Source organism: Ips typographus, linkage group LG13 (genome assembly GCF_016097725.1).
Source record: "Ips typographus isolate SLU linkage group LG13, UJ_Ityp_2.0, whole genome shotgun sequence".
Taxonomy (NCBI): domain Eukaryota; kingdom Metazoa; phylum Arthropoda; class Insecta; order Coleoptera; family Curculionidae; genus Ips; species Ips typographus.
Window position 1 is genome coordinate 6,402,667 of NC_138434.1, and position 18,420 is coordinate 6,421,086.

The 18,420-nt window shown below is 36.7% G+C and overlaps 1 protein-coding gene across 1 annotated transcript; it reads right to left on the reverse strand.

Moving 5' to 3' along the window:
- Positions 1-3,638: 3,638 nt before the first annotated feature.
- Positions 3,639-11,078, reverse strand: LOC145737290 (uncharacterized). Its single transcript, XM_081991926.1, has 5 exons — positions 10,615-11,078; positions 5,653-10,011; positions 4,964-5,269; positions 4,644-4,855; positions 3,639-3,929 (listed from the first exon to the last, which is right to left on the reverse strand). Exons 1-5 carry the CDS (start codon positions 10,967-10,969, stop codon positions 3,639-3,641), a joined length of 5,523 nt encoding a protein of 1,840 aa, XP_081848052.1. The 5' UTR covers positions 10,970-11,078.
- Positions 11,079-18,420: the final 7,342 nt, after the last annotated feature.

The window sequence follows — 18,420 nt, forward strand, 5'->3', positions numbered from 1 at the left end:
TCCAATGTTATCTGGGCAGGATATTGGATTATTGCCATGCATTATTATGCATCCACTAACACTCTTGCGATCAGTCTTGTCTCCTGCCCAGTCTGCATCAGAATATGCTTTCAAATGAAGATTGTTTTTAGTATCATTATCATTAATATAATGAAGACCCTTGTCCTTTGTAGCTTGCAGATAGCGTAGAACTCTTTTGCCAGCTTTCCACGTTTCTGATGTTGGTTTATCCAAAAATCTGCTTAGATATGAAACAGAAAAGGTTATATCTGGTCTAGTTGAAGTTGACAAATACATTAACCCTTCAATTAATTGTCTATATGGTACGTCTATGATTGAACTTGTGTCATTGTATTGGAATCCTTTTTCCAGTGGTGTAATTTTCCCTTTGCAATCATGCATGTTAAAGCTTTCAAACAACTTTATTATATACTTTTTTTGGGTAATTTTCATTTCTTTTCCTGTTTTATTTATTTCCATACCTAGAAAATAAGACCTTTAAAAAAACTAATTAAAGAACACCAAAATTACTTATGAACTGGAGACTTCCACAAATCTAATATATGCCAACACACGTTTGATAATGATCAGAGAGTCAAATGGAATGAATGTAGTATCATAGACAAAGAAACTTTTTCAAAAAGACGTAAAATAAAAGAAAGTGCATATATTATGTTAAACCATGACTCTTGTGTTGCGACATCCTCTATTAATATTGACCAAACTTGGTTAAAATTCTAGAGGAGGAGATAACACTTGGTCATATCAAACAAAACTGAAATTTCTTGTAATTTTGTTTTCATTATAAAACCCACCGTTCACTACAACAATAGATAACCTTGCCTATTGGAATGACAAAAGTCAAAATTTATGTCAATTTCAATTGACAAAACCCTTCTCGGAGTTCCAAATTGAATATTATCAGGTTTAATATTTATTAAGTTGTTGTTTTCTATTCTGCCGTTGTGTTCTTTTTTAGATTTTCTTAGAGACAGACGGTGGCAGATTCACCGAAACGTCAGCGTTTTTAGGAATCAAGACCGAGTATCAAGTCAGTGGTCTTGTGTTGGGACGACTAGGTTAATGTTATTTTCAACTTAGTTGAAAATAGTGCGAAATTCCATTTTCCCAACAAACCTTTTTTGTGTGAGACCGAAGACCCAATAAACAAAAAAAAATTCCTTTTGTTTTTTGTATAACTTGTTTTAACATTCAACATGTTCTTCTAGCCCCTGATGATGAGCTGCTTCTGCGCTCGTAACATGTTTGGCCTTTTTTATAGAGGTTTAAGACCTAATAAATTTATTGTGGAGACGACTGAGTGTTACTGTTACCCCGGAATTTGTACAGCTCCACAGAGTGAGAATGGACTCCTACTTCAATCTAAATCGCTTATTGTTTTTCGCCGTTCACACATTAATATTCCTTTATAATCGTGTGTTGCAAAAGACACTAACGCGCAAAATTCAACCAAAGAATCTTCAACTGTGCTTATTTGATTTGTACTGCTCGAGACGAGTATATGCGCGAGCGCCAAAGTTATTGCGCACTGCACGAGACACGCTTAAGAAAGGGTTAACATCCATCCATACATGATGGAAATTATGGGATCTTTAAAATAAACTAATAATATATAAACTATATTCACAACATTAAACATGTCAACTACAAAATACAATACAGTAACACAACACATCATAAAGTATTATTATCTAAGACCGGTCAATGGAAGCTATTTACTAGTGAGATCGCTGAGATTGTGTTACATCACTAGATGGACCGGTGGAAGACACTAAAAGAGATCAGACATGGTTTATTCGAATGACTTCACTTTTACAGGCACGTTCTCATGTTACTTGTACAAAAGTTGCTCGCAGAATGACGTCTTCGCGCCATGTGCCATACAAACCACCGAAAAACCAGAAATGCCAATCTAGCGGGCAATGTTGCCAATGTAAACAACAATGAGGAATTCTTTTACAGAGTAATAACATTTAAAGTGAAGAGTGAAACATGGTGCAATGTTTTTAAGGACCAACATTATAACATAACACAACATTATAAAAGAATGTTTTAAGCTAAGTTAACTGTTTTTATCCAAACTAAACTATAATTCCCATATGAACATTCAATGAAAACTGAAAATCATTGCAGTTTACAGTCTTCTTTTATGTTTAACACAATATAATAATATCATCATTAGGTGATTCAGTAAACTGCATTGCTGAACCTCAAAGCTAATATGTCTTACGAGTATATATATACCAGGTGTCCAAGAGCACCCTGGACAGAGGAGATTTACATGGGAAAACGGTTTTGATTTTTTTGCGCCTGTATGGTTGATTTGATGGAAAAATCGTATTAATGAAACTTGTAGTACCTATCATGGACTAGTTTTCTGTTGTATTTTCAGATCTCTAACTTGAGCCCTTTCGTCGTAAAACACCAACAAAAATGAGAAAATTTTATTTTTTTACCTGCACTGTATAAGCGGTTGTCGAGCAACCGTATCAGCAACAATGATCTGTTTACCCGTTGCCCGACAACCGCCTATACAGTGCAGGCCAAAAGTTTAAATTTTCTCATTTTTGTTCGTGTTTTACGGCAAAAGGGCTCAAGTTAGAGATCTGAAAAAAATACAGAAAACTAGTCCGTGATAGGTACTACAACTTTCATTATTACGATTTTTCAATCAAATCAACCGTACAGGCGCAAAAAAATCAAAACCGTTTTCCCATGTTAATCTCCTATGTCCAGGGTGCTCTTGGACACCTGGTATAGCCTTTTCTAAAAGAATGCTAAAAAATAGTAGTCATATTTTTTAATAAAGTTGTTTGTGGTTAGTTTAAATATTAGTTCTAGAAAACACTTATATGAGACAATATCTACCTATCAAGTACTATGATTGTAAAGAAAACATCTCTGTGCTGCTGGAATGTTCTTTTAAACAATAATTCCAATAATGAATAAACATTTTTAGATATTTTGTTTAGTCGAACTTACCCCTATAAATACCATCTCAGAAGAATGTAATGCCTCCACTCTGTGAAGATGACTACTTTAATGAAGAGAGAAAATCAAATAGTAATACAAAACCACGGCCAACACCTGTAATCCCTTGGGTATTAAGTGCATATTGTGCACCCGAGCATCCACTGTGACGTCACCCGGCGTATCGCATTGAGGAAAGAAGTTCCGCTGACAGACCATCTTAGATCTGTTATGATGTCACATGCAGAGTTGCAAAACTATCGATAGTGCAAAAATTCGATGTATCGATAGCACAAAATAAAACTATCGATTTTATCGATAGTGCTATCGATAGTGACAGGGACAAAGATAAAAGAAAATCACATTAAAAATAAAACATTTTATTCTAAAATCATCAACAAAATAATAAATAAAAATGTCAAAATAAAACAAATTGTTTAAAAATTAAATGTAAACTAAAAATCAAAAACTTTATCACAAATAAAAACTAAATCAGTCGTTAAAAATCACAAAAATTCAACAAAATAATAAATAAAAATGTCAAAATATAACAAATTGTTTAAAAATTAAAAAATTAAATGTAAAGTCGTCAAAAAATCACAAAAATTCAACAGGATAAACCAATAAAATCATTCCAATGACTCATTTTACATCCATTTATTTTGGCCCACAAAAATTAGTATATTGACATTTTTTGGTTTTAAATTTGACCGTCGCTCGCTAATGACTTGGCCTGTTTTGGAAAAAATTCTTTCCGAAGGCACACTTGTTGCTGGAATGCAAAGAATTTTTTTTGCAAAATCAGCAAAAGCTGAGGGAAATTGCGATTGTGATGACCAATATTCAATGGGGTCTGTATCCATTGGCAAGACTTTTGGCTCGATATATTGACGCATCAAAATTATTGAATCACTTGAAGCAGTACTAATTTGATCAGCCTGTGTAATACGTTGAGCCAAAAAACCAAACAGGTCTACGTCCACACAGGTGCTGGAATTGGTTGCTTTTGATGTAGAGGGAGTAGAATCTGGCTCATTTTACACACCTTTATCATCGAGGACTGCATTGCTCAGTAATTTTGTTTTTTGCATAAAATTTGCGAGTTCTTTTTGAGTATGTATGTGAGCTTGAGAAGCATTTTCTGAATTCCTAAATGCATGTTTTTTGAAGCGGGGATCCAGAAGGGTGGCGACTCGTAGTATGGTTCTTGTCTCATAAGAAAACAATCGTTTTATTACTGACGCAATTAATTTTGAATGAAGATATTTTGCAATATTACAGGTTAAACCTATACCCACATTCTGCAAGCTCGTTTGGATACCTACTACAATTGGGATAATTATTGACACTGTAACATATTTGTCCCCGGAGACCTGCTTTGTGGCTTCTTCAAATGGCTTTAACACTGCAACTATTTCCTTTATTGTTGATATGTCACTAAAGTTAAGAATTTCAGGTGCATTGGCTGAATTGGACAATGCAATTGTCAGGCAGTTGTCATTATGAAGGTGAAGTAGCCTCTCTAGCATGAATAAAGTACTATTCCATCTAGTACAAACATCTTGAATTGGCTTTAATGGGGTCTTATTTTTTTTTTCTTGTTCCTTTATCAAGTGGTCCATTGCTAATGTGCTTTTTTTAAAAAATCTTACTATATTCCTGCATTTCTGCAACAAGTTTCTTAGGTTGTCCTCTTCAGAGCTTATTTCTTCATTGTGACTGTGACCTAACTTTTCTTCTCCAGATCCTTTCCGAGGCTCCAGGCCATCTGTTACTGTGAGATTCAGGGTACGGGCGAAGCAAGGGAGATGAGTCACACGTAACAGTTCACTTGCTTTTAACATGGTTGCAGCATTGTCGGATACTAAGCAAGATATTTTATTTGTCAAACTCCATTGCACATGTTTTTGATCCCTATTGGTAGTTGAGTTGTACATAATATCATGATAATATACTAAAATGATACATTAAGGAAATACCTGTAAATGATCCTTGATTGCTTCAGCAGTATGGCGTCCCTCTATTTGCATACTTTCAAGAACAGCAGTTTTGAGTGCATTCTTATAAACAAAATGTGCTGTTACAGTTATGTAACCTTGATTGGCAACAGAGGTCCACATATCAGTTGTTATAGAAACATGATTAACTGAACTAAATATTTTTTTAAGTTTTGCAGTTAATTCATTATACAAGGCAGGCAATATTTTTTTACTTATTGTTGTTCTGGAGGGTAGCTCATAGCTAGGGTCCAATGCTGTAACAAAATTGACAAATCCCACTGTTGCCCTCGAACAAAACTACCCGTTTTGCCCTTGGAGTTGTCTCTTGCACTCTGGATCGGGAAAAAATATAACACCCTTTACTCGAATTCAACTTTATTCGGTGTTAGAACTAAACTTTAGATTGGGATTAAAACCCTAAAAGATATCAAGAACATGTGCCTATTTTTTACTTAACGCCAATAATCTCCCTTTTTTAGGTTATAGTTACACGTTGACATTACTTTTCAAAACAAAATTTTTCAGCTAACAGATGACAGTTGAAACTAGAAAATGTACATAGATACAACATTCTCCCACCTGAGTCACTTAAAAAGTACAATCAAGTGACTCACAAATCAAATTTAAATTTACAAGTATTTTTTGGGCATCTTAGACACACGCCCGCTTCTAGTCATCTTCTGCATCACTGGAGCCGGTCTAGGGATCAGAACTTCTTGTTCTGGATCAGCCTCATCTGTACCATTCTTTTTGGAGGTGGTTTTCACGACTTGAGGAACACATTCGGACGAACTTGGTTCACATACCTTAACCTGCTGCACACATTCCAAAGGGTAAAGTCTCTGAATCGGCCGCATAAAGGTTCCTCGGTTAGTAGACACTTTGACCAAACGTACTTGTCCGTCTTTGCCAGGCATCAGCTCACAAATCCGTCCCATAGTCCAATCGAGGCGTTTCTCATTGTCATTGCCAATAAGGACAATATCACCAAGTTTAGGTTCTGTTGTACGTTTTCCCCAGTTTAGTAACTTTAACTGACCTAAATACTCAGTTCGGAATCTTCGATGTAGATCTTCTCGGATTTTCCTGAGATATACAACTCTTTTGCAAAGTGACTGACCATCTATTGCATCAATGTCACAAACGCTACTGCTCGCCTGGTCTCTCAAAAAGAACACGGGAGTGAGAGGTATTAGTTCTTCGGGATCATCTGACAAATACGCCAACGGTCTGGAGTTCACAATTGCTTCGCAATCACACAATACTGTGACTAGCTCCTCGTAATTCAACGACGCCCGTCCTAAAGTCTTACGGAGAAGTTGTTTAACAGCTCCCACTAACCTTTCCCAAAATCCTCCCCACCAGGGTGCGGACGGAGGGTTGAATTTCCAGGTAATACGTTCTATACTGGTTTCCGTAGTAATTTTATCCCAGTCCAGCTTGCTGAACAGTGTCTCTGTCCCTACGAAATTAGTCCCATTATCACTGTAAATGGTCCGTGGTCGTCCTCGTCTAGCGATAAACCTACGAAGAGCTTGAAGAAAATTAACAACCGACAGTGAAGTACACAGTTCCAAATGCACCGCACGGTATACAGCACAAGTAAAAAGGCATATCCATGCCTTTTCTCCATTTTTTAAATATAAAGGTCCAGCAAAGTCTAAACCGGTCACTTCGAATGTAGCAGCCTCGCGAACACGGTCCCGCGGCAGAGCAGGTGAATCCACGACGTACGATTTACCGTTATGTCTCTTACACACGACACACTTAGAAATTATGGATTTGATAACTCGCCTACCGCCCGGGATCCAGTAGTTTTCTCGAAGTATCCCCAATAGACCCTGTGCTCGAACATGACACGATTTAATATGAAGGTCAAATATCAAGTTTTCAACCAGCTGGTTTTTGGCAGGTAAAATAATAGGGTAACGAAACTGGTCAGTATCGTCGCGTTGACTCACTCTAGACTTCAAACGTATGATACCCGATTTGTCCACAAAATAATCAAAACTTCCAAGTCGTTTTTCTTCATTTCCTTTAAATGACTGTTGTTGCAGCAGCTTAAATATAAACGTCTCTGCTTTACTCAATTCTTCAGTAGACAAGACACTTTGTAATCGTCTGGAAGGAAATCGAGCATTATGAGAAAATCTAAATATCCAAGCTATCATTCGGACGGTTTTCCAATACTTAGAGAAATAAGTCATATGCCAATCATCTACGGTCATACTACAATCATTATTGGCTAATAATGAGGTAACAAGCCCTTTCTTGCGTTCACGTTGAACTTCTTGTTCATTTGTTAGTGAACATTGGTTAGGCCAATTATCAGATGCTGTATAAAGCCATTCTGGGCCCTCCCACCAATTTGATTTTTTAAGTTGACTGGCCGAACATCCACGAGATGGCAGGTCTGCAGGATTAAGATGGCCAGGAACGTGTCTCCACGCATCGAAGGGGGTTGCATTTTTTATTTCATTGACTCGATTGGTGACGAATACGTTCCATTCTTCCTGTCGTCGAATCCAAGCTAAAACTGTAGAGGAGTCAGTCCAGAAAAAACTTCCATAACTACACTGTAAACTTTGCTGGACTGAAGAATACAACCTCGCTCCAATCACCGCTGCTAATAGTTCTAATCGTGGTATAGTTATTCTTTTCACTGGAGCGATTCTGCTTTTCGCTGCTAGGAGAGTAACAAAAACCTTACCATGTTTAACTCCACGCAAGAAAACAACAGCTGCGTAAGCAGTTTTACTTGCATCACAGAAAGTATGCAGCGTCCAGTCTTCTGCGTCTTCCAATCCTGCATGAATCCAACGAGGAATCTTGATGTCCAAAAGATGTTTTGACTCTGTCAGCCAGTTCTTAAAGTCTTTGGAAATATCCGGAGTAACCTCAGCGTCCCAACCTATTTTCATTCCCCATGTCAGTTGCAACAGCAGTTTGGGAACCAATGTCGTAGGACAAGTAAACCCAATAGGATCAAATATTCTTTGAGCTACAGACAGCATTATTCTTTTTGTTACAGGGGTATTCAGAAATTGTTCAAAACAGTGTGACAGCGATTTATTCAAACCTAAGGTATCCTGGTCAGTGTTCCACTCCATTCCAAGTAACGCAGTCACGGGTTCGCTGTTTTCTGGTAACGTCTGATGAGAAAACTCCCACCCTCTCAAGTCAAATAATGCTTTCTCCAAAAATGTAGTGGCTTCTCGTCGAAAAGTAATCAAGCTTTCTTCATCTGGAACACTACAAACACAATTATCTACATAAAAGCTCTTACTAAGTCTTTCTAAAGTTTGTTTGGAAAACTCAAGACTACATTCCTTCAAACCTTGATTTATATGGTACTCTAAGGTAGCCCCCAACAAAAATGGACTACTTCTAATACCAAAGACTACTCGTTTGTGTCGATAAATTATTTCATTCCCTTCAGAATCGACCCATAAAAAGCGCAGAAAGTCTCGGTCAGCTTCGTGAATACTAATCTGTAGAAATGCTTTTCTTATATCTGCAGACACACCTATTTTATGTTGACGGAAACGAAGAAGTATGTCTGGTATCAGCTCTATTAAGTTGGGGCCAGTCTCTAAACATTGATTCAGTGAGGGTCCCTGTTTGTCTTTGGCTGACGCGTCGAACACTGGTCTAATTCTGGTAGTGCTATTTTCCTTGACGACTGGCCTGTGAGGTAAATAATGAACCAATGAAGTTACCTGGTTTTCTCTAACTTCTTCAATGATCCCAGCTTTAATCCATTCCAAGAAAACTTCATCGTAAGGTTGCCTCAATTGACTGGTGATTAATTTCGTCAAAGTGTTTTTCAAACGTTTTTGTGCCAGCTCATAATTTGAAGGCAATGGCGGATGTCCATCTACCCAGGGAAGCCTTACTTTATAACGACCCCTTGGTGTAACTTGAACAGATTCTAAAAAGAGCTGTACTGCCGCCGAAGCTTGTTCTCTTCGAGAGCGTTGTTCATAAGGGTCACGAATTCCTAAAGTATCTAAATCCCATAGTTGGGACAGTAAAGCATCATTTATAAGTAAACTTATAGCACTTAAAGTGTGTCCTAAAGGTCTATCAATTGGTACCTTTCCCATCAGGGTCCAACCAAGTAGCATTTCCACAGCAACTAAACCGGTTGTCAGCTTAAGGGTACGTCCAGTATACAGCTTCCCAGCTACATCCGACCCTATCAAGACCTCTATGGGGCCTGGAGTATTAAAATCAGAGAGGGGAATGTCCTTCTGCCTCAAATCGTCCATCCAGGGTCCATAAAAAACAGGCAAAACATCTGTACAAATAACATTTTGAGATAAAGCTTCTAAAGTACACTTGTAATTTCCTTGACTTAAACAAATATCATAAACATTGTGGTTCTGTTCAGATGACACTCCTCCAAACAAACAGTGGCGTATTTTAAAATTCTGTTTTATAGAAAATCCTAATGAGTCTGCTGTGGCTTTTAGTATGTAACTGTTATGTGAACCAGTGTCAATAAGTACCCTCACGCTTTTGGAACCATGTGGACCATTCAAGTTAACCTTCAAAGTCTGCAAAAATACATGAGAACCCGTCCCATTAGTACAAGTCAAAAAATCGTTGGACGTCGACGCGGGAGTTTCGTCGGCTTTCAGCTCTGTCACTGCTTTTCCACCTGTTGATAGACTGAAACACATAAGGGTTACATGTGACTTTCCACAAATTATGCATTTAACGCTGGCATGGCACTGCCGTGACTGATGACCCAACTTCAAGCATCGAAAACAAGCCCTCATGGAAGACAACAACTCTTTCCTCTTCTCCAAAGTCATACCTTGGGCTTTAAAACAGTTTAGGCTGTCATGACAACTGTTGCAAAATACACATTTATTTGGTTCTCGTTGTGGTGGACTTGGCTTCTGGTTTGACTGCACCAACAGTGCACTGGCACTAGGCTGTCGACGGGAGTTTGCTTTCACAGGGGTCTCTTGAAAATTGTCCACAGTTTCACTACGTAGACCAAATCCCTGTGCTGCAAGAACAATGCGTTGCTCATTATTAACCTCATTTCGCAGAAAATGTAGCAAATGTTTTAGTTTGGCCTCGAGACTGACTGCTTCAACATCTGGTGGCTCTGATGGTATACTACTACTAATAAACGATCGCTGCCACACTCTTAATAAGTCCTCAGGTAGGCAAGACTCAATCAAAGGAAACAACACTGCTGAATATCCACTTGTGGTAATGCCTAAAGTCTCCAAAGCACGAATTTGTGTTTCCAGGCCATCATAAAGTGAACATACGTCTATATTATTACTAGAGGTAGCATTGTTAATAATAAGCTGCAGCAGACCACGTATATACACCTCTATTTGCAAATCTTCCCTGCCAAAACGAGATTTTAGTGACTCAACGATCTTAGGATAATTTTCTTTAACAGCAGGGAAACTTTCTACTAGTAACCTGGCTCTACTGCCAGGAACAGTAGCCTGAATAAGGTATTCAATTTTATCATTGCAATCAATGTCAGGGTCTTCATGAACTTTGCGAAATTGTGACCAAAATGGTAACCATTCCTTGATATTACCGGAAAATGTCTTAAATTCAATAACAGGCAACTTAAACTTATGTTTACCTTGTAACGGTGCAACACTATTGGTTTCCGGGTTTCCTGAAGCTGCATGGTATCCATTTCTATCTTTCTGCATGAGGGATTCGTAACGTAAACTTAATAAGGAGAATCTCTTCATGTAGTTATCACATGCTTCTAACTCCGTCATTATGAGGTCCTCTTCAGTATCTTCGCTCAACAGTAGATCATATATTTCCTCATTGAGAGCTTTTAGCTTCTCAGCTTTATTATTCAACATGTCGAAGGCCACTCGAACATCTAAGTTCACCTCTTCACCAGTTAGTAGCTCTTCCAAATCATTGGCACTCTTTGTAAACATAGTACGCAGAATTTTTCTATTCTTCCTTAGCTGCTCCATACTATGTCCCCAAAAGCTCAAAAAATACACTACAAAACTGTCCAACCCCAACCAAAGTCACAAGAGTCCTGTCACGGTCGCCACTAATGTTGCCCTCGAACAAAACTACCCGTTTTGCCCTTAGAGTTGTCTCTTGCACTCTGGATCGGGAAAAAATATAACACCCTTTACTCGAATTCAACTTTATTCGGTGTTAGAACTAAACTTTAGATTGGGATTAAAACCCTAAAAGATATCAAGAACATGTGCCTATTTTTTACTTAACGCCAATAATCTCCCTTTTTTAGGTTATAGTTACACGTTGACATTACTTTTCAAAACAAAATTTTTCAGCTAACAGATGACAGTTGAAACTAGAAAATGTACATAGATACAACACCCACATCTTCCACAATAGAGTATGGCTGGAAATCATTTGCAATCATAAAGGCAACAAGCCTGTCAAGTTCTAACTTTTTGGGATCATTTCAGGAATAACAGCTACTTGGTTTTTGTACAAATCCTGTTAATTTTGTCTGTTTTTGTTGTTTACGTTTTGGTGTTTGTTCCGCAGGACCAGAATTATCACTATCTGAGTCTGAACCTGAATTTTCCTCTGTGTGAATGCGCTTTCCTAGTTTAGACTTGTGGAACCTATTTAGATGGTCTCGTAGATTAGATGTATTCCCACTCGTTCGGTATTCTTTTTTACATAATAAGCAGGTAGCGAATTGTCGTCCAAATTCATCTTTTGCAAAAAATTTCCATATTTTGGATTTTGGCATATTATTTGAATTGTGATTGTGTGATTGGTGAAATTGAAGTTTATCTGAACTTACGTAGGTTCTCCTTGGCTTACTCAGTAACTCAGTAGGTAGGTAGGTACTGACTGATATTTTAAGACTATAAGTTATAGTAATAATACTAGTAAGTATAGTAATGTACACAAACAATTCAAATATTTCAACTTCTAAAATTTCTGTATTGTCTTGTCACTTGTCATGCCATTATTGTGTTGTCATTGTCCGTTTGTCCTTTGTATTTATATGTCATAATTGTCATATCTCATTTTTATTGCAATTTTGCGTCCTGTCGTCAATAGATGGCGCTGTGTGCGCTACTATCGATAGTTTTGTATTTACTATCGATAATCTCGATAGTAAGAATTTGTGAAGCACTATCGATTAAATCGATAGTGCTATCGATTGTTTTGCATCTCTAGCACTCACATGCCAACTTGTCACTTTGCTGTTGTTTTGTTGTATCAAAAAAAATTACATGCAGCTGAAATAATTATTGTATTTTTATTACAATAATCCAATACTTGGCGAAGATTATTCACTAAATTCAAGTAAATGTATATTTTTCAATGGTGATAATGCAGACAACGCCTGCTAGCCCAGGTAAGATTACAATTGCAATTTCATACCTAACCTGAATAAATTCTGCTGATGCATCACTTGTATACATTACTAAACATTTTTAAGGGTGGTTCAACTAACACATTGGGCCTATTTCACAGATCTGTATCCTGTATATGCTGAATACTTCACTAATTTTCCATGTGGATGAGAAAATACAACTTTAATGAAGAAATTGACCTAAGCGAAGAACAAATTACCCACTAAGAAGATTGAAACAAATTAATCAAGTTGAAGAGTGAAATTGTGTGCAATGGGTTCAACTACTTACCATTAGAATAGTGAATAAAAAAGCAAGTTTTAAGGTCAGTATATTGATTTTACGTAAATTAACATTCAAATCAAAACTAATGCAGTTTTCGTAATTGTTTTATGTTTAATAATTATCATTATACACTTTAGTAAACGGCATTGCTCAACATTGAGTTAATATGTATTATACAATGTCTTTGTAAAGTACATACTGTCACACCCGTGTTAGTAGTTACGGTGCACACCCAGTAACCAGCACAGTCAGCAAGGTTAGCATAATGAGGTCGCTGACGAATATAAAAGATGCACCGTAGCTCGACTAAATTACCGAACTCTGGGGTCTCCCCAGAGGGAGGTCACTGACTGATCTCTGGGTTAGTCTGGGTATACCTATTGTGTAACGTAACGTGGAGCAGTAGGAGACCAAGTGCCACACCCTAGATCAGCCCTAGCAAAGGAAATAGTGTGGGCGAGCAGCTTAAGTTGCCGTTCCTACTTACGAAGTCTAGGGTTCATTCATCACCGCTAAAGCGTCGCCCCCCGTGTACCCTCTGCCTAGAAGCCAGATCACATCATGCTCCCCGCCATCTTGGCAATCTGGGGGTAAGATTACTGACTAGTCATTAAGGCACTATAACTTAATAAAAGTGGGTTACCTGTGGAAACCTGTGTGTTCTTCCCCCTCAACTACCCCTTAACGTGACAATACTGCATAAATTTGATGAAATTGAAGGGACTTAAGCCTAGTTTATAAAACAAAATTTAATTTTAGTTATAGTATTAATATTAGGACTAAGAATAGAATCAATGCTTATGACCGAAGAAGTTTATAAAAAAAATAATTTAATTTTAGTATTAGAAATAACCGAGGGGGAAATTAGTCTCCAAAATCTGTACACTAAAATACCACTTTCGGCAAAATACCATGAAATACCAACTTTTCATCCCAAACTTCCACAAATTACCACTATATAAGCCGAAATACCATGGCCTTCCATGAACTACTACAAATTCTGAAAAATACCATGCACTTTCACCGAAATACTGGTAAACTTCCATAAAATATCGAAGAAATTGAATAGAATATTGGTCTAATTGGTTCTAATATTATGATTCCCTGGTAAACAGAATAACAATATGTTCCAAGTTCCAAGATAAAATATATAGGTGTATGAATACAAGGTTAGTTCCTTAAGTTAATAGCAATTTAGTAGGAATAATACAAATTAATAAAATGTTTGTTATTACCTCCATATATTAAAAATCCATCGAGTTAAAAACTAAAGTTCAGTAAATGAATATATTTATAGTACATTTAAGTCTTAGTAAAAAAAAAGTAACAAATGTCGTAGCTAAAATATTCAAAGTAAGTTATGCAAATCTTTCAGTTAAAATTTAAAGATATCAGAAAGGAACTTATGTTTATTGTATTAAAGCCACATAACTAATATCAAAGAAAAGACTAGACAAGTATCTACAACTCGGATAAATTATTAATAACAGGTCAAATAATTATGCTGTCAAAATATCAATTGTTGTACTTAATTATTTGATTCTATAGCAGCTTATCTCAAATTATGTTTGTAATTTTTATATTGTTTGTTAATGGCACCTAAATCATTAGTACAAATTTGAATTGGACCCGATCCAATGAGTTGTATAGGACCGTAAAATATAAATTATTTATTGACTTCTGTAATGTCATCATTTTTGGGCCAAATAAAAACATTTACCTCTTGTTTTAAAAATTTCATTCTAAAAACATCACCGTCAAGTTTCTCTACTACCGTTCCTACGTACCAGCTTTTATCATACAGAACCGCATAATAATGTTCTTTTAAAACCGATTTTGAAACACACTTCTCATTTTTGTGCCTCAACTTCTCGATCATATTACTCTCGTTATTGCAATGCTCTGAGTCCGAGAAACTTTCAGAATCTGTCGAGTCATTTAGTGTGTAATCGGATTCAATATCCGTTTCTGGAAATTGGTTTTTGTTTTTTCGCTTACCACCCAGTTTGACAGTTTTTCTTGTACATTTTCGTAAAGTTGGATTCTTTTTAGTTGGATTTTTGGAAAGCTTAGTATTGGTAACAAAACGTCTTAATCTGTCGACACTGACCTTGCCTTTTCCTTCATAGAGCAACCAACACAAAGAGGATTTTTTTATTATTTTGCTTTTGCCGTTTGACAAATTTACTCTTACAAAGGGACTGAACTCGGCTAAGTCTTTATTAGCATAATCCTCGGAATAATCTTTAAGATCTAGATTTTCTCGATTAAGACCTTCTAACACAGAGTCATTAATAATAAATGTGTTAAAATTATCTGTCAAATTGAGATCTAAGTTTCCACACGTCTTGCCAATTATTTGCAATGTCTACTATATTGCAATCATCATTTATTTATTTATTTAGGTACACTTTACAAACAGCCTAGGGGGTACTTACAAGTAAAGGAACAGTTGAGCTAAAACAGTCGCTCATAAGGTAACAAACAGAATATCTGGTATGACATTAGTAGAGATCAGCTCATTGCACTGTAAAGTCATATCGCTGAGGGGTGAAGCCACAGACCTATTATTAACATAGAAAAGGCTGGGGGATAAAATTCTTAAATTAACTTTAGGAACTTTGAAGTTTATATAATTAATCAGATCACAGCCAAAATATTTAGTGTTATTTACAATGTGGTAGATGAAGAGAACAGCCAGAGTTTTCCTCCTAGCACCAAGAGTAGTCAAGTCAAAAGTGACAAGCATGGAATTGTACGACACTTTAAAAGGATACACATTGTTTTGTTTTACATATAAATAGCGCAAGAACCTTTATTGAACCTTCTCAATTTCATTGCTATTAGAAAAATCAGCTGGTGACCAAACATTAGAGGCATATTCAAGATATGGCCTGACCAGTGCAGTATAAAGCTTGATGATTGTATCGATGTTGAAATCTTTGGTATTACGTATGACAAAACCCAGTAATTTAAACGCCTTGTTTATTATACAGTGCGTTTTTTTTAACGCGCAACATAGGATTTCACGTGTTAAATTTTTAAGCCCATGTTAGACCATGTTATTTTGGAACTACAAGTATAAAACTTGACGGGTGGCTGTTTCGTACCCTGAACCTTAAGTAAGTTTACCAATTCGGCCTAAAAAGTGTTAAAAAGCTTGCAAAAAATCATCTTTTTTCGAAAAGGTTTTATCGTTTCATACTCCCTGTATGCATTGTTGTTCTTTGTTGTTTTTGATACTGGCACGGCAGGTAGCAGGTAAAATTTGGAGTAGAAAGTAAAACAGGGTGATCATTAACTTTATATCAAGAAAGTTAAGAACAAAAGAAGTATTTTTATAAGTGAATTGTTCAAAGTGACCTCCGTTTGAAGCCAAACAGTATTCCAAACAATCATAAAATGCCCTTTTGACGTTCAAAAGATGTCGGGTCGTGATGCAGTCAAAATATGTCACTTTACCTGCTACCTGCCCTGCCAGTATAAAAACAACAAGGAACAACAATGCATACAGGGAGTATGGAACGATAAAATCTTTTCGAAAAAAAATGATTTTTTTCCAGTTTTTAATCACTTTTTAGACCAAATTGGTAGACTTACTTAAGCTTCAGGGTACTAAAGACACACCAGTCAAGTTATAGACTTGTAGTTCCAAAATAAAAGGGTCTAACATGGGCTTAAAAATTTAACACGTAAAATCCTATGTTGCGCGTTAAAAAAAACGCACTGTATAGTCATAATGGTTATTGAAAGCAAAATTACTTTGAAATTGAACTCCCAAATCCTTGATTTCATTGCATCTTTCCAATTTAGAACCTGCTATATAGTAATCTCCAGTCACCAACGTACGCCTCCTGCTGTATGTAACAATAAAACATGTTTTAATATCCAGTGTCATATTATTGTTATAAAACCATGCAGCAACCTCATCCAAATCACCCTGGAGAATGCTACAATCAGCATCGTTGCCTATCTGACTAAAAATCTTAAAGTCGTCAGCAAATAACAAGCCGGTAGAGCTTTGCAGGCAATTCGGTAAGTCATTAATAAAAATCAGAAAAAGTAAAGGCCCCACAATACTCCCCTGGGGTACCCCAGAAGTTGCAACATAACAATCGGACAATGAGAAGCCCACTTTAACGTCCAAGCAGGTAGGAACTCATGAGCCTCAGCACTCCATCAGAGAACCCCGCCTCCTCAAGCTTACGTAGTAGTACACAGTGATCGACTTAGTACACAGCGATCGACTTATCAAATGCCTTTGCACAATCTGTATAGATGACATCTAATTGCTGTTTATCACGCAAGGCATCTGCCACATGCTCAGAAAAAACGCACAGGTTGGTAACTGTTGATCTGTCAGGCAAAAAACCATGTTGATACTTCGACATGTCACAGAGCACATATGAATATATGAAATTATAGATAATCCTCTCAAATATCTTACTAAGAGAATTTAGTAAGCTGATAGGTCTGTAATTGCTCACATCCTCCGTGATTCCATTCTTAAAAATTGGTGCCACGACGCTTTCCTTAAGTCTACTTGGAAGAACGTTATACTTCAGTGATAGATTAAAGATATGCTTCAAGGGAGCTAATACAGCGTCTACACATCCCTTATAAATGTATGTAGGAACGCCATCTGACCCAGTACATTTTTTTGATTTCAATGATTTAATACTATTGATAATATCATTATCTGACAACAAGGGAAATATGAAGCCCCCCCTGCTATCGAAAGTATTTATGTGTTTGACGGAGTTACCCACTTCATACACAGAACTAAAATGATGTGCAAAAGCCTGCGCAATGTCACGCTCATTTGTAAGCGTAACATTGTGAAAACGCATTTTCTCAGGAATGCCGCTATGTTGCTGTTTCTTTGACATAAATGACCAGAATGTTGTAGGATCTTTAGTTAAATTGTTTTCAATACTTTTTTTGTGGTCAAGATGCTCTAACCTAGTCTGATGTTTAACCTGACACCTCAGAGTTTTATAATACATTTTATCAGCTTGACTAGCTCTATTCCCAACTAATAAATTATGTAAATAATTTTTCCTCCTTATCTTACCAGATCAATGGAAAACCACGGTGGATACCGGCTTTCCCCATTAGAAGCTCCTAGGACTCTTAGGGGTACTGATTCATCTAAACAGTTGTACATGTGTTCATAGAACCTATTCAAACTATCATCTACATTGTCACAACACAGAACATCTGACCAATTGCAGTGTCCTAGTAATTGATACAGTAATAAAAAGTTACCCTTTGCAAAGTCATATTTATATGCCTTGTGATAAGTTTTAGATTTTGTGTCTCTAGAGAAGAGAGCCGAGACTTCAAGAGCTGGATGATAAGGGTCCTCATACAACAGAGGATTACTAGCCCTTCCAATTTTCAGCTTGACATTCAATAATACCAAGTCCAAGTACCTATTCATAGAGTTACCAACACTGTTCAGCTGCCCCAGATCATTGAGGTTCAAAAACTGTCGCAATAATCCATGCTTGTCACCCCGACCCAAATGAAAAAATGGCAGGTTAAAGTCCCCTATGATTAACACATTTTCTGATTTAATATTTAACAATTTGTCACTAAGGCTGTGTAAAAAGCCCTGAAATGTATCAACATTACAGTAAGGCACCATGTAAACTACACATAGATATAGAATATAGTTTTTAGATTGTATCGTAACCAAAATACTATCACTATCACAGTCAAATTCAATTTTTTCATAGGAGAATAAGTTATGCTTAATAGCTATAAGTACCCCTCCACCTCTA

Bases quoted from the DNA above. Each gene is read 5' to 3' on its own strand.
- LOC145737290 (XM_081991926.1), bottom strand. From the start codon at position 10,969: ATGGAGCAGCTAAGGAAGAATAGAAAAATTCTGCGTACTATGTTTACA. The intron at 10,012-10,614 runs GTAAACATAAGT...TTGTTCTTGCAG, and splicing joins TAGTGTTGCACCGTTACAAG to CACAGGGATTTGGTCTACGT. The intron at 3,930-4,643 runs GTAAGATTTTTT...CGTATTACACAG, and splicing joins TGCAGAAATGCAGGAATATA to GCTGATCAAATTAGTACTGC.